Raw genomic sequence first — 15352 nt, forward strand, 5'->3', positions numbered from 1 at the left:
TACAAATAAACTACTTCAACTTTAATTACATCCTTTTAATTACAAGAGCTTTGGTAATCGTACATATATAATTTTGGCATTATTTACAAAAGTCAAGGTTGTATACATGTATCAAATAGAACTTCCAAGTTTATATTTTTATCCTTGACATTATAGAAGTCATCACACTGCTGTTCTCAGAGTCTGGTGGAGATAGCAGTTCAGAGTATTCCAACATATTTTCAGTCTAGTACATTTCTCTCCCAGATGTTGAAGAACAGGACCTGAGCCATTCCTAGGAGACAATGTATAGAACTTTGTCCTTCTTTCATATCAGTCACCACAGGTGCTACTTGTGGTATGTTAACACTGGCAGCAGCACAGAAATTAAAGTACAAAAAAAGACATTTCTCCTATTTATCTATTTTCCTACTAGAGTGTGTTTAAGGAGTTTATAAGCCTTGTTTTAGAAAGACTTTTGTAATCATATATAATACATAAAAAATAACTGAAACAGCTTATAGACAATGGTGGCACACAGTCAGGATGGCAATCTGCCACTGATATGCATAGAAAGGCAGCAACTTGGATGCTAGCATTACTTTCATTCATTTGCCATTCTTTCTTCTGGATGATACATGTCAACCAAAAGCAAAATCATGAATAAGATGGCTCACTGAGACAGGGAAAGTAGTCTTCAGTCTTGAAAAGGGGTGGAGGCTCATACAGGGTCTGGTGTTGCCTTGAGGAAGATGATTTCTGTGATTAAGAAACATTTTATTTGATTTTTGCCTTTGCTTTACCACTTTTTTAGTTCAGTTATGTAATGAGCTATATTTGCACAAAACATTAACCTCAAGCCTTTTGTCTCTTCGTAACTGACAAGAATTTCTTTGTACAAGCTGCACAGTTCTTACAAAAATTGCCTTTTCTTTACATTGTTTCTATAGTCTGTGTCTGGACGAGGAGAGACAGACACACACAGATTGTTTGTTGTTAATGAAGTTACTATAATAAAATGAAATGAGATATTTGGTTATTTTATATCCCAAAAATATTGCCTCTCTCTAACTTCTTGATCAACTATGTGAAACTTTATTATCAAAAGCTTCAGAGGGATAACCAAGTTAGTCTGTAAGTAGAAAAATTTAAAGAACAACAAATAGCCTAGCAGCACCTTAAAGACTAACAAAACATGTAGCTGGTATCATGAGCTTTCGTGAGTACAACCCACTTCTTCAGATGACAAAGTACATAATTAAAGAAAAGAAGAAATAACCTGACATTAATAGACTAGAACAGTGTTTCTGAAAGCGTTCAGCAAAATCACTTTCAGAAACACATTAGCTGGCAGCCCCAGTTCATTTATTTACTGGTGCCGCAGCCATGGAGCCTCACAGCTCCATTTTGTCCTTTGCAGCCAGAGGGAGTCATGAGAAGCGGTGGCCTGGCTCACCTTGGCTACAAAGGATGAAACCGAGCCAATGGGAGCCGCGAGTAAATAAACAAACTGGGGCGGCCAGTTAATGTGTTTGAAAATGATTTCGCTGAATGCTTTCAGAAACACTGGACTAGAGCAACACTGCAACTTAAAAGTAGTCTATTAAATATTTTTTAAAAATATGAACTGTAATGAAATGATGTAACAAATGTTATATGTATGTAGGATGGTGAGGAGACATTACTGTTAACTGACATTTTTTACTTCCTTTAGGGCAGAAATCATATGACAGATGGAGACCCACCTCAGAATCAAGCTAATTCATACATAGGTACAGAATATGATTTTTATTTTTGTATATAATTATGATGAAAATGCCAATGTTTACTTTGAAGAATGTTAAAAATATCTATTTATATTCACACTTGTGTGAAATTATGGAGTTTAAGAATTTATTTTCATTTTTACAAATTTTCAGTTGCAAAAGGGGATAACAGATGTAATGACAGGAAACACTGAGATTCAAAGAGTTAAAGCTTTTAACCATTAAAACTCAAGTTGTCAACACCACATATCAAAATATACAAAGTAAGTATTCTTAATTCAAACTAAGTTCTCATGCAATATTTTTCATACTTTGCCTAAATTTAGATGGTCATTAGGGATGTCAAGAAGTGGTTATTTAGGTAACTGTGTAATCACTGAAAATCTCAGAATTTACATGCTATGCTGCAGGCTCTGCAATAGAAAGCTTATACTGCAGAGCCCATAGTGCATCTGGCTCCCCAGAACCAGAACCAGAGCCAGCTGGCCCCATTCCCAAGGAGCTAGCTGCAGGCTCTGCAGTATAAACTTTATACTGCAGAGGCAGCCACAGTGCAGGGTGGCAGATGGCTCCTTAGGAGTGGGGGCGAGAGCCTGCGTATAACTGTTAACAATAACCAATAAACCCAAGCTTATCAGTTATTCTATTACATCCCTAATGGCCGTAGATTTAAATCTTTTTTCAGTGTGTGTATACACTGAAACCAATGTTTACTGACATTTACTGATATAAATCAAAGCCTTCCAAGCCTACTCATGTGGCTTCATGATTTATAACTCCCAAAGGTTAGATTAAATTGCTGATTTTTTTTTAAAAGAACATACAATATATATAAAAAAAAAATCTAATGACTTTTCAGTTTGCACACTCATGCACAGATATGGATCTGTTAAATAATGACACTGTTAAAAATAAAAAAAGCCAGTAATGTACATAAATACGAATTTTTAAATACTAACTTTTTAAAAAACATTTTTAAATGAATCATAGGAAATTGTTTTTGCTAAAGAAAGTCAAAAGGCAAAACTGATGATGCTCTCTGTATACTCAAACTTTCCTAAAATATAGAAAAATATTTTATTTCTGCATGTTTTGGTAACTTGTAAAAGTCTGTTTTGTCTTTTTAAAAAGCTGGGCTGGGCAACCTAAATAATTTCGTCTTAAGTAACTGAAATAAATCCATCAACTCAGTATTTCCTTAAACTTATCCAAACTATTGATATCGCAATGCAAACATCTGACAAGAATATTGACAAAGTGCCATTTAATAATTTACTTTAGTATACCCTTTGTAATCATTAGGGTCTAAAATTTAAATTAGTTTACCCTTTGCTTTCATAGGCTCCTCACTTTTGTAGTAATGAAACTGACCGCAGCAAGGAAGAAAGTGAACTTCATTTGGGAAGTATGAGGACAATCCTTTGACACTTCGGTTATAGGAAAATTTAATAAAACTGTAAACAAACTTGCTTATCAGCAATTCACAACATAAATGTGACAAATGGCAATTTGCTATATGGCTTGCATCCCTAAAAGAAAGTCTTTGCTAAATTTAGAAAAAACAAACGGATACCATCAATTTAAAAAAATCACTTCTGTCTGAAAATTTTTATCTAGCATTGTAAAAACATGTAAGATAACTGAAAAATTCTAGGAGTCTTTTTCTACTGTGTGCAGTTTCTACTATGTTGCATCAGTTTTTCCATACTGCAAAGTGGAAGAGAAAATATTTTTAAAACACAATTAAGGCGACAAAAGTTGTCCAAAGAACACACGAGCAGGCAAAGTATCAAACTGCTTTTTACACTGAGTGTCCTGATAAGTGAATAAGTATAGTCACTTAAGTCTGCTCAGTGCGCAATTCAAATTTTAGCAGTATAAAAAAGCCTGCCCCCTCAGTAACATTTGGAGGTGAGGGAAACTTACATTCTCACAACCTGGGTATGACCAGTGTCCCAACAGGAGCAGAAGTTCTGAGAGTCTTAAAACGAGATTGAATACTAGGGATGTCAGCCTGTCGATGAACACACAATTAACCAATAATTGTATACAGAGGCAGTAGTGTGGGTTGGCAGCAGCCCCTGTCTTTGAGGGGGGGAGGGGGTCTGGGAGCACATTGGTTGCCAGAACTGCCCCCAGGGTCTATCGAATAGTCATGTAACTTCTAAGATTTCATCCAGTTACACAACATCTAATATTGCCACTGAATACATCATTTAACAACCAAAACTTCCTTCATATGAGGGATTTGGTAAAAAAACAAACAAATAAATAAAGCCTGGAAAATGAAAATAATTGCAGCCAAAGAAGTTCAGTCAAAAATGAAAGATTTTCAGAAAGTTGACAGCAGGTGAAAAAAAGCTATGATGCAAGTCTTAGGATAATTAATGTTTGCTATAGCCTATGAATTATTGTTTATTGCTGCAATCCTGCAAACATGTAAGTAGTTGCTTAAATTTATGCACGTGAATAGTCTGTTGAAGAACCCATGCATGAAAGAAACTATGTTCAGAAAAGGGCTTGGTAAAAATGGCATCTTCGTTCTTAAAAGATTTGGTCTAAACGCATCTCTATATTTGGACTGCACTTCTACAGTGGAGAGATTTGGATTCTAGTTCAGTTTGTACATCAACAAAAATTAATTAATTTTCAACTACAGAGTTTATTACTAGAGTAATAAATGTTCAGCTAATGCATAAAGTTCAATCTAGAACACAACCTGACTTTCAGATCCTACTGTTCGAATAAAATTATATAATAATCTCTTTAACCAATAAACTGTGAAAAATTGATAGCCACAGATAGTCTAGCACTCCAGTGCCTTTTTTACACAGTAGAGCAGCCTTGTCATAGCTATGAATAAAAAATTGTAACCGTAATATTATATAAAAGCTATTTTTATTGTAACAAGCAAACAATGGGATCCTTGTCCATACCTGGCGGTTCTAGGTGCTACTACAATACAAAAAGAAAAATTGCTAAATGGCTTAGAAAAATAAGCCCTGTCCTGAAATATTTTTTCTTTTCAAAACTGCAAAATACATTATCACTTCCATTTTATAAACAACGCAAATGAGGCACTGGGAGGTTAAATACATAACTTGCCCAAGGCTGCACAGTTAGTGTCATAGAAGGGAACAGGTTTTCTGACCTCAACCCTCAGCCATGTGTGAGACACAATAGTTTTCTATTGTGTAGCTTTCTAGCCATGCATAGTCCTTCACCTCCCTCCCAGTGAAGTAGTTTTTCTAATATGCAACTTAGACGTCCCCCACTGAAACCTGAGACCATTGCTTTCTGTTCTATCAATAGCAATCAAGAATGGGCCATGTAACACTGTAGGCACTCTTCTCATGCCACACTCTCCATAAACTCATCAAGCTCAGTCTTGAAACTAATTGGTGTTTTTGCTCCCATTATTCTCTTTGGAAGACCATTCCAGAACTTCACTGTAGCCTCATTCAAAGTTACCAGACACATACTTCATTCAAAACCTCATTCAAACCTTGACAGACACATACTTACGTTAAGAAAAGGTGGTACACTGATAGTATGTAAAAATTTTTTAAAGGTGTTTGGAAAAGTTCCAAGGTCTGTTTCTGCTTTTGTGACCTGCTCCTCCAGTACAGCCACATTATTTCCAACCATTTTTACAAAGGCCTAGTTGGAAACAAAACCAAACCTTTATTCATCATTTTGTAAGAGCATTTCCCAACAAGATGTCTGAAGAGGTTCAGATTAGGTGGAAACTAAAATATAATTGCAGGTAACAACCCCAAAAGAGCATAAAATAGTATTTTTGTGTCATCTCCATTGTTAAATTTGTGCCACAAATGACCCACTTGTGCAACCTTCTACATGTGGAACCTGATAATTTGGAAGTTGGGTAGAATAAGACGGACCAGTTTTTTTTAAAAGAGACTATAAAAGTACTTGCATTCAGCAGGCTGATTTAATGCAGTGAGACAAGTGTACAGCTTTATTTAACTGAAAGTGGTAAAACGCTTGTTTACGTAAAACAAAACTTTCTCTTGGGAAGTAGCAATACACAAACTGTTATCATACTTTAATTGTTTTGCATAGCACTTGCTCTGAAATTGCTTCTATGCCAACAAGTTTCTGTGGCGCTCAGATGTGGACAAGAAAGTTTAGGCTTTCACATATTTAGTGACAGATTTTAAACACGTCTATTTTTAAAGAGCTATGCTCATTATAATTTAACAAACAAAAATTATATTAAAATAAAATTCAATTTTTAAAAATAAGTGATTATTAGCCATCCTTGTAAAAAGTGCATGTCTGGTTAACTTCCCATACACATCCTATCAGTTTAATTCTGCTAACACTAGTCTGGTCCATTTTGCCTCTCAATCACCATGCTGTGGCATTCACTTGTAAGGATGTAAAGAATTAACTAATTAACCAGTTAACCACTTCCTAAAGGTGATTCTTACCAGGTAACCAGTTAACTGACAGCCGGGCCAGGCTGGAACAGTCACCTGTGGAATCATGGTTAACCGTAATATTTAAATGGTTAACTTTTTTTTAAAGGAATTTTACATCCCTCTTCATTTGTACGGGGCATGGGCTTGTTTTACAAAGCAAAGTTTGCAGGTTTAAAAGCAGAAGAGAGGGCAAAAATCTTTGCTGTCAATTTGACACATATGGACAAACAGATTGAGAGATTCATTGTTGTCCCACTGCTGAACACCCACTAGGAAATTAGTAATTGTGTATGGTTTCAGGGCAACAAGTGCACCAAACTGTGGCTGTAGCATTCTGTTTCCTCATGTTATTCCCATGTTGGATTTTAGATCAATATGCTAAAAGTGAATCAAGTCAAAGACATTCTGAAACAAACGCATATATAACCCACTAACTCCCCATTCATTTTAGAATTGTCTTTCCAGGTTTTAACACAAATCCAATGACTTCTTTCTGCTGTCTTCACAATCCTAGCCTCTCTTCCTCTGCACTGATCACTCAATGAACTCCTGTCCTTCCACAATGATGGCATAAGAGTTTTCTAATCCACAGCTCCCAGTAGCTGAAACTGTTCCTGTATCACTCTATTTCAAATCTTAATAGTTAATATTCTTCATCGCCTAAGTGGGGTAACATTTTCAAAAGCACCTTAAGTGATTCCATACCGTTGATTGTCACTGAATTTTAGGCACCTAAGTGCATAAATCACTTTAGAAAATAGGATTTTAACCTAGGTTATGTAGGTGCTTTTGCAAATGTTAGCCTGGAACTCAATTTTCATTGTATTCCACTGTTTAACTCTGAATTGTTCCATGAGAAACTCAGTATGAAAGATACTATCAAAAATTATAAGTGGTATTATTGAGTTGAAAAATCTGCCTTGCTCCAAATAGTGAGCATGAACATAAATGAAGATACTCAGTTCAAGAAACCTGGCAGTTTCAGGAAATCACACACACCAAAAAATCTATTAATTCCCCACATTAAACCTGTATTAAGATGTGGATGTTAATTACCTTTAATAGTTAGTCAACAACATTTCTCATTCTCTCAGATAAAAACTAAGTAAGTTATAATACTGTACAAAATGCATGTACAATTCTCACATGTACCATATTGGAACACTACTGTGATAAAACATACAGATGACTAGTGCACTGATTTAAAGAAATGAATTTTTTTTGTTCGGTTTATATCAACGCTGGCTTATTGAACGTGTTGACACACACACACACACTTAAATTCAAACAAATTTTGAATTTAAGTATGTGCTTCCTATAGAATTCCAGCATCTAATCAACAGGAACAGTTAAGCATTAGTGACTGGCACATTCAGCCAATTAATAATGTAATGCTCAGCTCCCACATTACTAGTTGATACCTTGTGTGGAAAACACTGGTTTACAGGTGTAAACAAAAAGGCAAAAAAATAACAGGCTTGCTAAATTCAGCATGAGAAACTTTTTGAAGCATATAAAAAGTCTGCAACTCTGACTTAAAATATGCAGTTTGCAACATCCCCTTGAGAAAAGGAATATAAATAAATGACATCAACATACATACCTCTAATTTGTCAATCTTTCTATATATCTGTCTCATTTCTGTAGCTTTTGTATGAACTTGAGGTACACTTTCATTGACTACTTGAGAAGTCTCACTTCGAATCTAAAAACAATCCAAACAAATTACATAAAATTAAGTGTATACTATAATGACTATGTCTGCACAATAACTTTGATATATTCTAATACTGAAGTTAGTGACATCTAGTTAAAGCCACTGAATCTTGACGGTTGTAAACAAATCAATACAGGTATTGTCTGTGTTAACACATGCAAGCATTTGTTGGTCTCATAAGTATTTCCAAATAGCACAGGTCTCTGCCAATGATGAAAAATAGAAGCCAAAGTGCAATAAAGTTGTGCACTTTCAACACTTTTCATTCAAAAATGACAAAACACTTTAGAAAGTGTTTAAAGTGTTAACATTAAATCTATTTGATAGATCAAAAAATGGGGATGCTGAAAAGTTCACACACCACCATAGTGTCTCTGTGATTTTGAATCTCAAGAGCATGAGATTCAAGTGCAATTTTTATCGTAGTTACACTGAACACATTTCAAGCTTTTCCTAAGGTATCCATGACTGTAATATGATTCCTGCCATTCAGATAGAGGACAACCTATTTTATTAATATGAGGTGCTATTTCTGTTAGGAAGCTTTTTATCTTTTCGGTCTCTCCTCTGACTTGCTCCTTTTTCTTTCCCTTAAGCTCAACAACCAAACAGTTTTCTCAAACAACTGAATATGCCAACCTGCAGCAACATCTTATTGAAGTTAGCTTTTCTTGGAGAAGTATAGAGACACAAAAAATATGTGAGGTGTGCAGTTTTGCTCTGTCAATGATATTACAAGAACAATACCAAAATGTAGAAAACACCTTCCTCACAGTGGGCATATGAAGCTACATCACTTGTAAGGTACTTTTTAATCAGAAGAAGGTGCTATAGGATCTGATGGGTCTCTTCTGTGGTGCAATACCAAGGGTAGTTAGGGGACATCTTTAAATATTATTTCTGTCCAAGACAAGCAAGCTGCTTTTACTCACTGTCTCTGGCTCTCTTTTTTAGGCATTTGGTTCCAAGTAAAGGATGTAATTCTGAAGTTGTCTTATACCAGAGGTTTACACCTTGAGAGATTCATGTCCCATGTGAACCTCCTTCAACACAGGGAAAGCGTGTGTTGAGTTTGCAGCTGGAATCCCCATATCCAGGGAGGAGGCTCACATACTGTGTGAGAGAAACAAAATACAGGACTATGCAGCACTTTAAAGATTAACAAGATGGTTTATCAGATGATGAGCTTTCGTGGGCCAGACCCACTTCCTCAGATCAAATAGTGGAAGAAAATAGTCACAGCTATATACCAAAGGATACAATTAAAAAAATGAACACATATGAAAAGGACAAATCACATTTCAGAACAGAAGAGGGGTGCGGGGGGGAGGGGGAAGGAAGGTGAATGCCTGTGAGTTAATGATATCAGAGGTGGGGAAGATTAGATGTCTGTGAGTTAATAGTATTAGAGGTGATAATTGGGGAAGCTATCTTTGTAATGGGTAAGATAGCTGGGGTCTTTGTTCAGCCCCCTGCGGAGAGTGTCGAATTTTAGCATGAATGCCAGTTCAGAGGATTCCCTTTCAAGTGCAGATTTGAATGTCTTCTGAAGTAGGATGCAGGTGAGTAGGTCATTGAGACAGCGTCCTTTCTGGTTGAAATGGCAAGCAACTGTTTTTTCTTTGTGATCCTGTCTAATGTCCTGTCTAATGTCTGTTTTGTGGGCATCGATTCTTTGGCGAAGTGTCTGAGACATTTGTCCAATGTACATAGCAGACGGACACTTTCGGCACATGATAGCATAGATTATATTTCTGGAGGCGCAGGAATACATATTCTTGATCTTATAACTCACTTGGTTAGGCCTAATAATGGTGTTAGCAGAGTGAATATGTGGACAAAGCTGGCAGCGGGGTTTGTTGCAAGGGAAAGTACCAGGGTTGGTATTAGTGTGGTATGTCCTGTGGTTGTTGGTAAGAATCATCTTGAGGTTAGGTGGTTGTCTATAGGAGACTATGGGTCTGTTTCCCAGAGCTTCTTGGAGTTTAGTGTCCTGTTCCAGTATAGGCTGTAATTTATTGATAATGTGTTGGACAGGTTTAACTTGGGAGCTGTAGGTGATGACAAGTGGTGTTCTATTGTTGGTTTTCTTGGGTCTGTCTTCTAGTAGATGGTTTCTAGGTATTTGTTTGGCTCTTTCAATTTGCTTTTTTATTTCTCCGGGTGGATAGTTGAGGTTTATAAATTCTTGGTAGAGATCCTGAAGTTTCTGGTCTCTGTCAGTGGGATTAGAGCAGATGCAGTTGTATCGAAGGGCTTGGCTATAAACGATGGATCGTATGGTGTGTGCTGGATGGGAGCTGGAAGCATGTAGGTAACTGTATGAGTCAGTGGGTTTTCTGTAGAGGGTGGTGTCTAATTTTCCATTGTTGATTTGTACTGTGGTGTCCAGGAAATGGATCTCTCGTGTGGAACGGTCCAGGCTGAGGTTAATGGTGGGGTGTAGGTTGTTGAAATCTCTGTGGAATGTCTCCAGTGTTTCTTGGCCATGCGTCCAGATCATAAAGATGTCATCGATGTAGCATAAGTAGAGAAGGGGTAAAAGGGGACGGGAGTTGAGGAAACGTCGTTCTAGGTCAGCCATAAAGATATTAGCATATTGTGGGGCCATGCATGTACCCATGGCTGTGCCACTGATCTGGAGGTATAAGTTGTTCTCAAACTGGAAATAATTGTGGGTGAGAACAAAGTTACATAGGTCTGCTATCAGATTGGAAGTGGTGTCCTCTGGGATAGTGCTTCTAATAGCTTGTAATCCGTCTTCATGTGGGATGTTGGTGTATAGTGCTTCTACATCCATGGTGGCAAGGATGGTGTTATTGGGGAGGTTATCGATGTTTTGTAGTTTCCTTGGGAAGTCAGTAGTGTCTCGGAGATAGCTGGGGGTGTTGGTTGCGTAGGGTTTGAGGAGAGAGTCTACATAGCTGGATAGACCAGTAGTGAGTGTGCCAATACCAGAGATAATGGGGCGTCTGGGGTGTCCAGGTTTATGGATCTTGGGAAGCAGATAGAAAAATCCTGGTCGGGGGTCAGAAGGTGTTTCTGTGTGGATTTGTTCCCGAGTAGCTGTAGGGAGGCTTTTAAGGAGAAAGAGTAATTTCTTTTGGTATTCCGAGGCAGGATCAGAGGAGAGAGGTTCGTAAAATGTGGTGTTGGAGAGTTGTCTGGTTGCCTCTTGGTTATAGTCGGCCTTATTCATTATGACCACAGCACCACCTTTGTCAGCTGGTTTGATTATAATGTCCAGGTTGTTTTTGAGACTCTGGACGGCATGTTGTTCAGCGTGGCTGAGATTGTGTGTCACATACTGTGTGTGTGAATTCCAGATGCCTGGAGTGACAACTTGTAAGAGAGGATGCTGCACGAACATGTGTGTCCACATGCTCAGTGACAGAAATGTAGCCGTGTTAGTCTGGTGTAGCGGAAACAAAATACAGGACTATGTAGCACTTTAAAGACTAACAAGATGGTTTATTAGATGATGAGCTTTCGTGGGCCAGACCCACTTCCTTACAAGGCTGGGCAGTTTCTGTGGGAATCGGCTGGCAGCAGGATGGTGGCACAGTGCTGGGTGTGCTGAGTAATAGTAACGGGGGTACTAGAAGACTCTGGGATCAGCATCCTCATACCCACATTACCCCAGAACACACACGGTGGAATTGGGTACCCGAAGAATCATAATAGCATACATGGGCTAACTTAAACAAGAAAAAAAGTTCTAAACCAGTCAGGGCCTTGTGCCCCCTGCTAATGTGGGACGGAGGGGAGCAGGTAAAGGATGAGTGGCATGTCCCAGAATTTGAAAAACGAGGTCTTAAATGTTTTTGTTATACATGATCACTAATCCTCATTATTTATATTGGGATACCGGATAATATCCAGTTAGCAATTCTGTGATCTTTTTATTGTTAAACATAGTAAAATAATATCATGAAAAATCTGAAATACATACATACATACAATCAAGTTGCAAAAAAACTACGAGAGTCTGTTTCAGTATTGTAAACATGCAATGCAATCTTATGGTCTGAATTCTGCATCTGTTAGAGACCCCTAAAAATTCAATAATGGCTATTAGTGAAGATGGTTAGGGTGCCACTCAATTTCTGACTGCCAGAAACTATGAGGAGAGGAAGAAATTGCTCCATAACTGTCCTGTTCTGTACTCTCCCCCTAAAGTTCTGGGATTGGACACTATTAGTGACAGGATACTGGGCAAGGTGGACAATGGTCAGACCCCACAGGGCAGCTCCCTTATGTTCTTAAATAATTTATTATGCTCATTGAACAAGAGTGACTGAAGTCAAACAGGAATACAAAACAATGTAATACTGATCATTAAAAGCACATCAGGTTAATAAGTGATAAACTAGCTTTCCTTTTATTTATTACCAAAACAAATGTTAGATCATTAGCCTGTCAAAATCCACTTGCCTCAAAATATTTTTCTTTCCTGGGCAGGCATATAAAATACTTTCCTTATATTAAAGGTGAATTACTAACTTTTTTGTGCCTCAGCACGTTAATTTTCATTCACATTTTTCAAGGCAAACTTACCTTATTAGAACAGAGGAAGAATTAATAAAATTGAATGTACTTTTCAGTATTTTATTTATGCTATTTCCTATTTGCTTCTCTCTCAATTAAACCAAGCTTTTAAAACTCACTTTTGCCAATGGTCAAATAGCACTGAAATTCATGTTTTGGTTCTCATGTACTAGCCTAATACTGTAACATTTAGGTTGCAAACACTGCATGGCACAGATAGGTTTTTATTAAGGTCCATATACTAAACTTAAAAGAAATACTTCTACAGGTTTAACTTCTAAAATCTGGGACACTCTAGTCCAGCAACTTCTGTAGTCTGGTAGGACCATGGATATTGCTGGACCAGAGAGCCCTGGCTGGCCAGGGTCAAGAGTGTAGCCCCAGCTGAGCAGGCTGCAGCAGGATGGCCCTGCAGCCAGGAGTACAGCTCCCAGTGGCTGGGGGCAGGATCCTTGACCTTCCCTGGTGTGGCAAATTCCCTGGTTCGGGACCACTCATGTCCCCAAAGTGTCAGACCAGGGAGGTCTAACTTGTATTAGTTTTAAGATGGGAAAAAATATTTTTATTAAAATTATGGGCCAAATATGACCAACAAATATGTCTCTGAATTGCTGTCACTGTACTGGCTACTATTTTCATAAAGGAGACTTGAACTACATGCTCAAATATACATGAGCAGTTACACACCTGTATTTATGCACACGTCTCATCACTGCATGCAAACTGGATAATTCTACGGTAACTGTTTGCACACCTAGACCTTTACACTAGTCATATTCTGGTTATTTCCCTGAAGGAAAAAAAATCATCCACCCAATTTTTTGAGAACTAACTCCCTTCTCCCTCCTTCCCCCAAAATAGGCAGTACCCATACAAAAGTTAGAGAGATCAATACGTACCATGTCTAACATCCCCACAAATTCATCAACCCTGGTCAGCAAATCATCTAGACTCTTGTCTAAACTTTCAATCTGTAAAATATGTTATATTTTATGATGACAAGAAAACATAGATCACAACTAAAAATACACCTTAGTGAAACTGCCACTATTTTACCATTTCAAATCAACAAGATCTACCACAAATGACTAGTCACAAGTTCTTGTATGTTAAATCTATGCATGCGTAAAGTATGTCAACATAGTATATGTTAGTATTAGGGACGGGATAGCGTACAGGGTAAAGCAGTTACATGCATCCCCCACTGCTGCCTCTATCAGATAGGGATGTAATAGTGTAGTTAAATGATAAGCAAAAGTTTATTGGTTAATGCTATCAACTATATGCATCCCCCCATACCTGGCTCAATCCAGACTGCGTCCCAGGAGCTACCTGCTGCAGCACTGCATTCAAAGTATTTTAGGAGCCCTCAGCTCAGTCCTAGGTTGCAATGGGTCCCAAGAGCAACAAACAACAGTGGGTACCTCTCTGCCCGGCTCCTAAAATAGTTTTAATGCAGTGGAGGAGCAGCCCCTGTGACCTGGCATGAGCTGGGACTGAGTGCTTGCAATGCTAACCCTTACTGATTAATTTGTAGTCAGCAAATTTTTGTTGACTACATGCTTAACAAATTACATGCTTCTTAACATCCCTAGTATCAGAGGGAGCAGCATGAGTGGAGGGGGGGGAGGAGACTTGGTAGATGCAGGGAGCTGGCTCTCACAGAGCCACCTCCCTCCCCCATGTGTCAACATGTAACCAGTGTTAGCATCCTGCTCTGCTGCAGGGAGCTGCTTCCGCCAGGCTCGCTGTGGCTGGGGTCCTGCCAGTCAGGCCCACCACAGGCTGGGGGAGGGGGTGGGGTAAGAGTGGGGTGGCCTGTTCCTGCAGGCTCTCAGATTAACTGGCAAGCAGGCTGGTAAGGGTTACCAGGTAACCTGCTAATCGTCTACATCCACAGGGGATGTGAAAGCGTAACTGCGCACACGGCTAAGCACAGAGCCTGGGCCCACCAGGTAACGCGCCCGGTGCGCGGGGGGAACTAGCCCCCCCCAACATTTAACCGCTGCTAAAAATATCCAACCGTTACCCGTTTACTTAAACGCAATTTAACATCCCCAGGGCCCGAAATCCACGTGTCCCCCACCCCCGAGAAATAAAGCGACCCCCCCGGCCCCAGCTGCCCTTTCCCGCAGTGCCTGCCCCGCCCCCTCGCTCACCTGCGCTCCCCTCCCCACGGCTTCCTGTGCGGCTGGAAGTAAAAACCGGGTGCCGGAGCCGAGCCTGGCGGACACGGAGCCACCATGTCTGCACCGGCGCGCGGCTGGACACGCGGCCCAGCGCCCTGTCTGGGAGCCGGCCCAACCGCCGCCCGCCCAGCGCGAGCGGGCCGCTACGGGGCTGCGCAGGGGACAAACCGCGCCCGCCCCGCCCTCACCTGCGCGCACAAGTCCAGCCCGGCCGGGAGCACGTAGGCAGCGTAGGTGGCGGCCGCGCGGCTGAGCAGCAGCTCCGGGGGTTCGCCCTCCTCGCCGATGCCCGAGGCGCTGCTGGGGCTCTGCGACACGTTGCCGCTGTCCCCACTCAGCCACGCGCCCGGCGGCTCCGCCACCTCCTCCTCCTCCATCCCGCCGCGCGCGCGCGCCCCCCACCGTGCGTTCGGTCTTCCGGTCACGCGGGGGAGTAGGCGGGTGGGGTCGCGCCGACGGCAGCCTCGTAGGGTCAAGCGCAAGAGCGAAACGAAAGGGCGGGGGCCGGGCGGAGCGTCACGTGAGTAGCAGCCGGCGCGTGGCTGAAGTTGAGTGCTCCAGGCGCGGTAGCTACAGCGAAGCCTGGTCCTGCCGCGTCCACAGCAGAGGTTGGCGCGTGCGGAACGGGAACCGCCCCATTGTCCAAGGGCTGCTGCTGGCTTTGGCCAGGTGCTTAGTAATTAAAGGTGCATGGCCAGTGTAATGTGG

At 40.3% G+C, this 15352-nt stretch overlaps 1 protein-coding gene and 1 long non-coding RNA gene across 4 annotated transcripts; one reads left to right on the forward strand and one right to left on the reverse strand.

Moving 5' to 3' along the window:
• Window positions 1-15085, reverse strand: BLOC1S4 (biogenesis of lysosomal organelles complex 1 subunit 4). Of its 3 annotated transcripts, XM_075921128.2 has the most exons (6): window positions 14833-15085; window positions 13355-13426; window positions 7794-7895; window positions 5271-5405; window positions 3672-3759; window positions 1-738 (listed from the first exon to the last, which is right to left on the reverse strand). In XM_075921128.2, the coding sequence occupies exons 1-5, from the start codon at window positions 15019-15021 to the stop codon at window positions 3676-3678; spliced, it is 582 nt and encodes a 193-aa protein (XP_075777243.1). In that variant the 5' UTR covers window positions 15022-15085; the 3' UTR covers window positions 1-738; window positions 3672-3675. The 3 variants fall into 3 exon arrangements, with proteins under 3 accessions (XP_075777243.1, XP_075777242.1, XP_075777244.1); XM_075921127.2 differs by lacking the exon at window positions 3672-3759 and having other exon boundaries at window positions 14833-15083; XM_075921129.2 differs by lacking the exons at window positions 3672-3759; window positions 13355-13426.
• On the forward strand, window positions 1495-4308 carry LOC142827149 (uncharacterized). The gene is made up of 3 exons (XR_012901607.2): window positions 1495-1751; window positions 1899-2008; window positions 3087-4308. It is a non-coding gene; the product is annotated as an uncharacterized LOC142827149 (long non-coding RNA).
• Window positions 15086-15352: the final 267 nt, after the last annotated feature.

The sequence above is a fragment of the Pelodiscus sinensis genome, chromosome 2 (assembly GCF_052426305.1).
Source record: "Pelodiscus sinensis isolate ZL-2025 chromosome 2, ASM5242630v1, whole genome shotgun sequence".
In the NCBI taxonomy this organism is placed as follows: Eukaryota; Metazoa; Chordata; order Testudines; family Trionychidae; genus Pelodiscus; species Pelodiscus sinensis.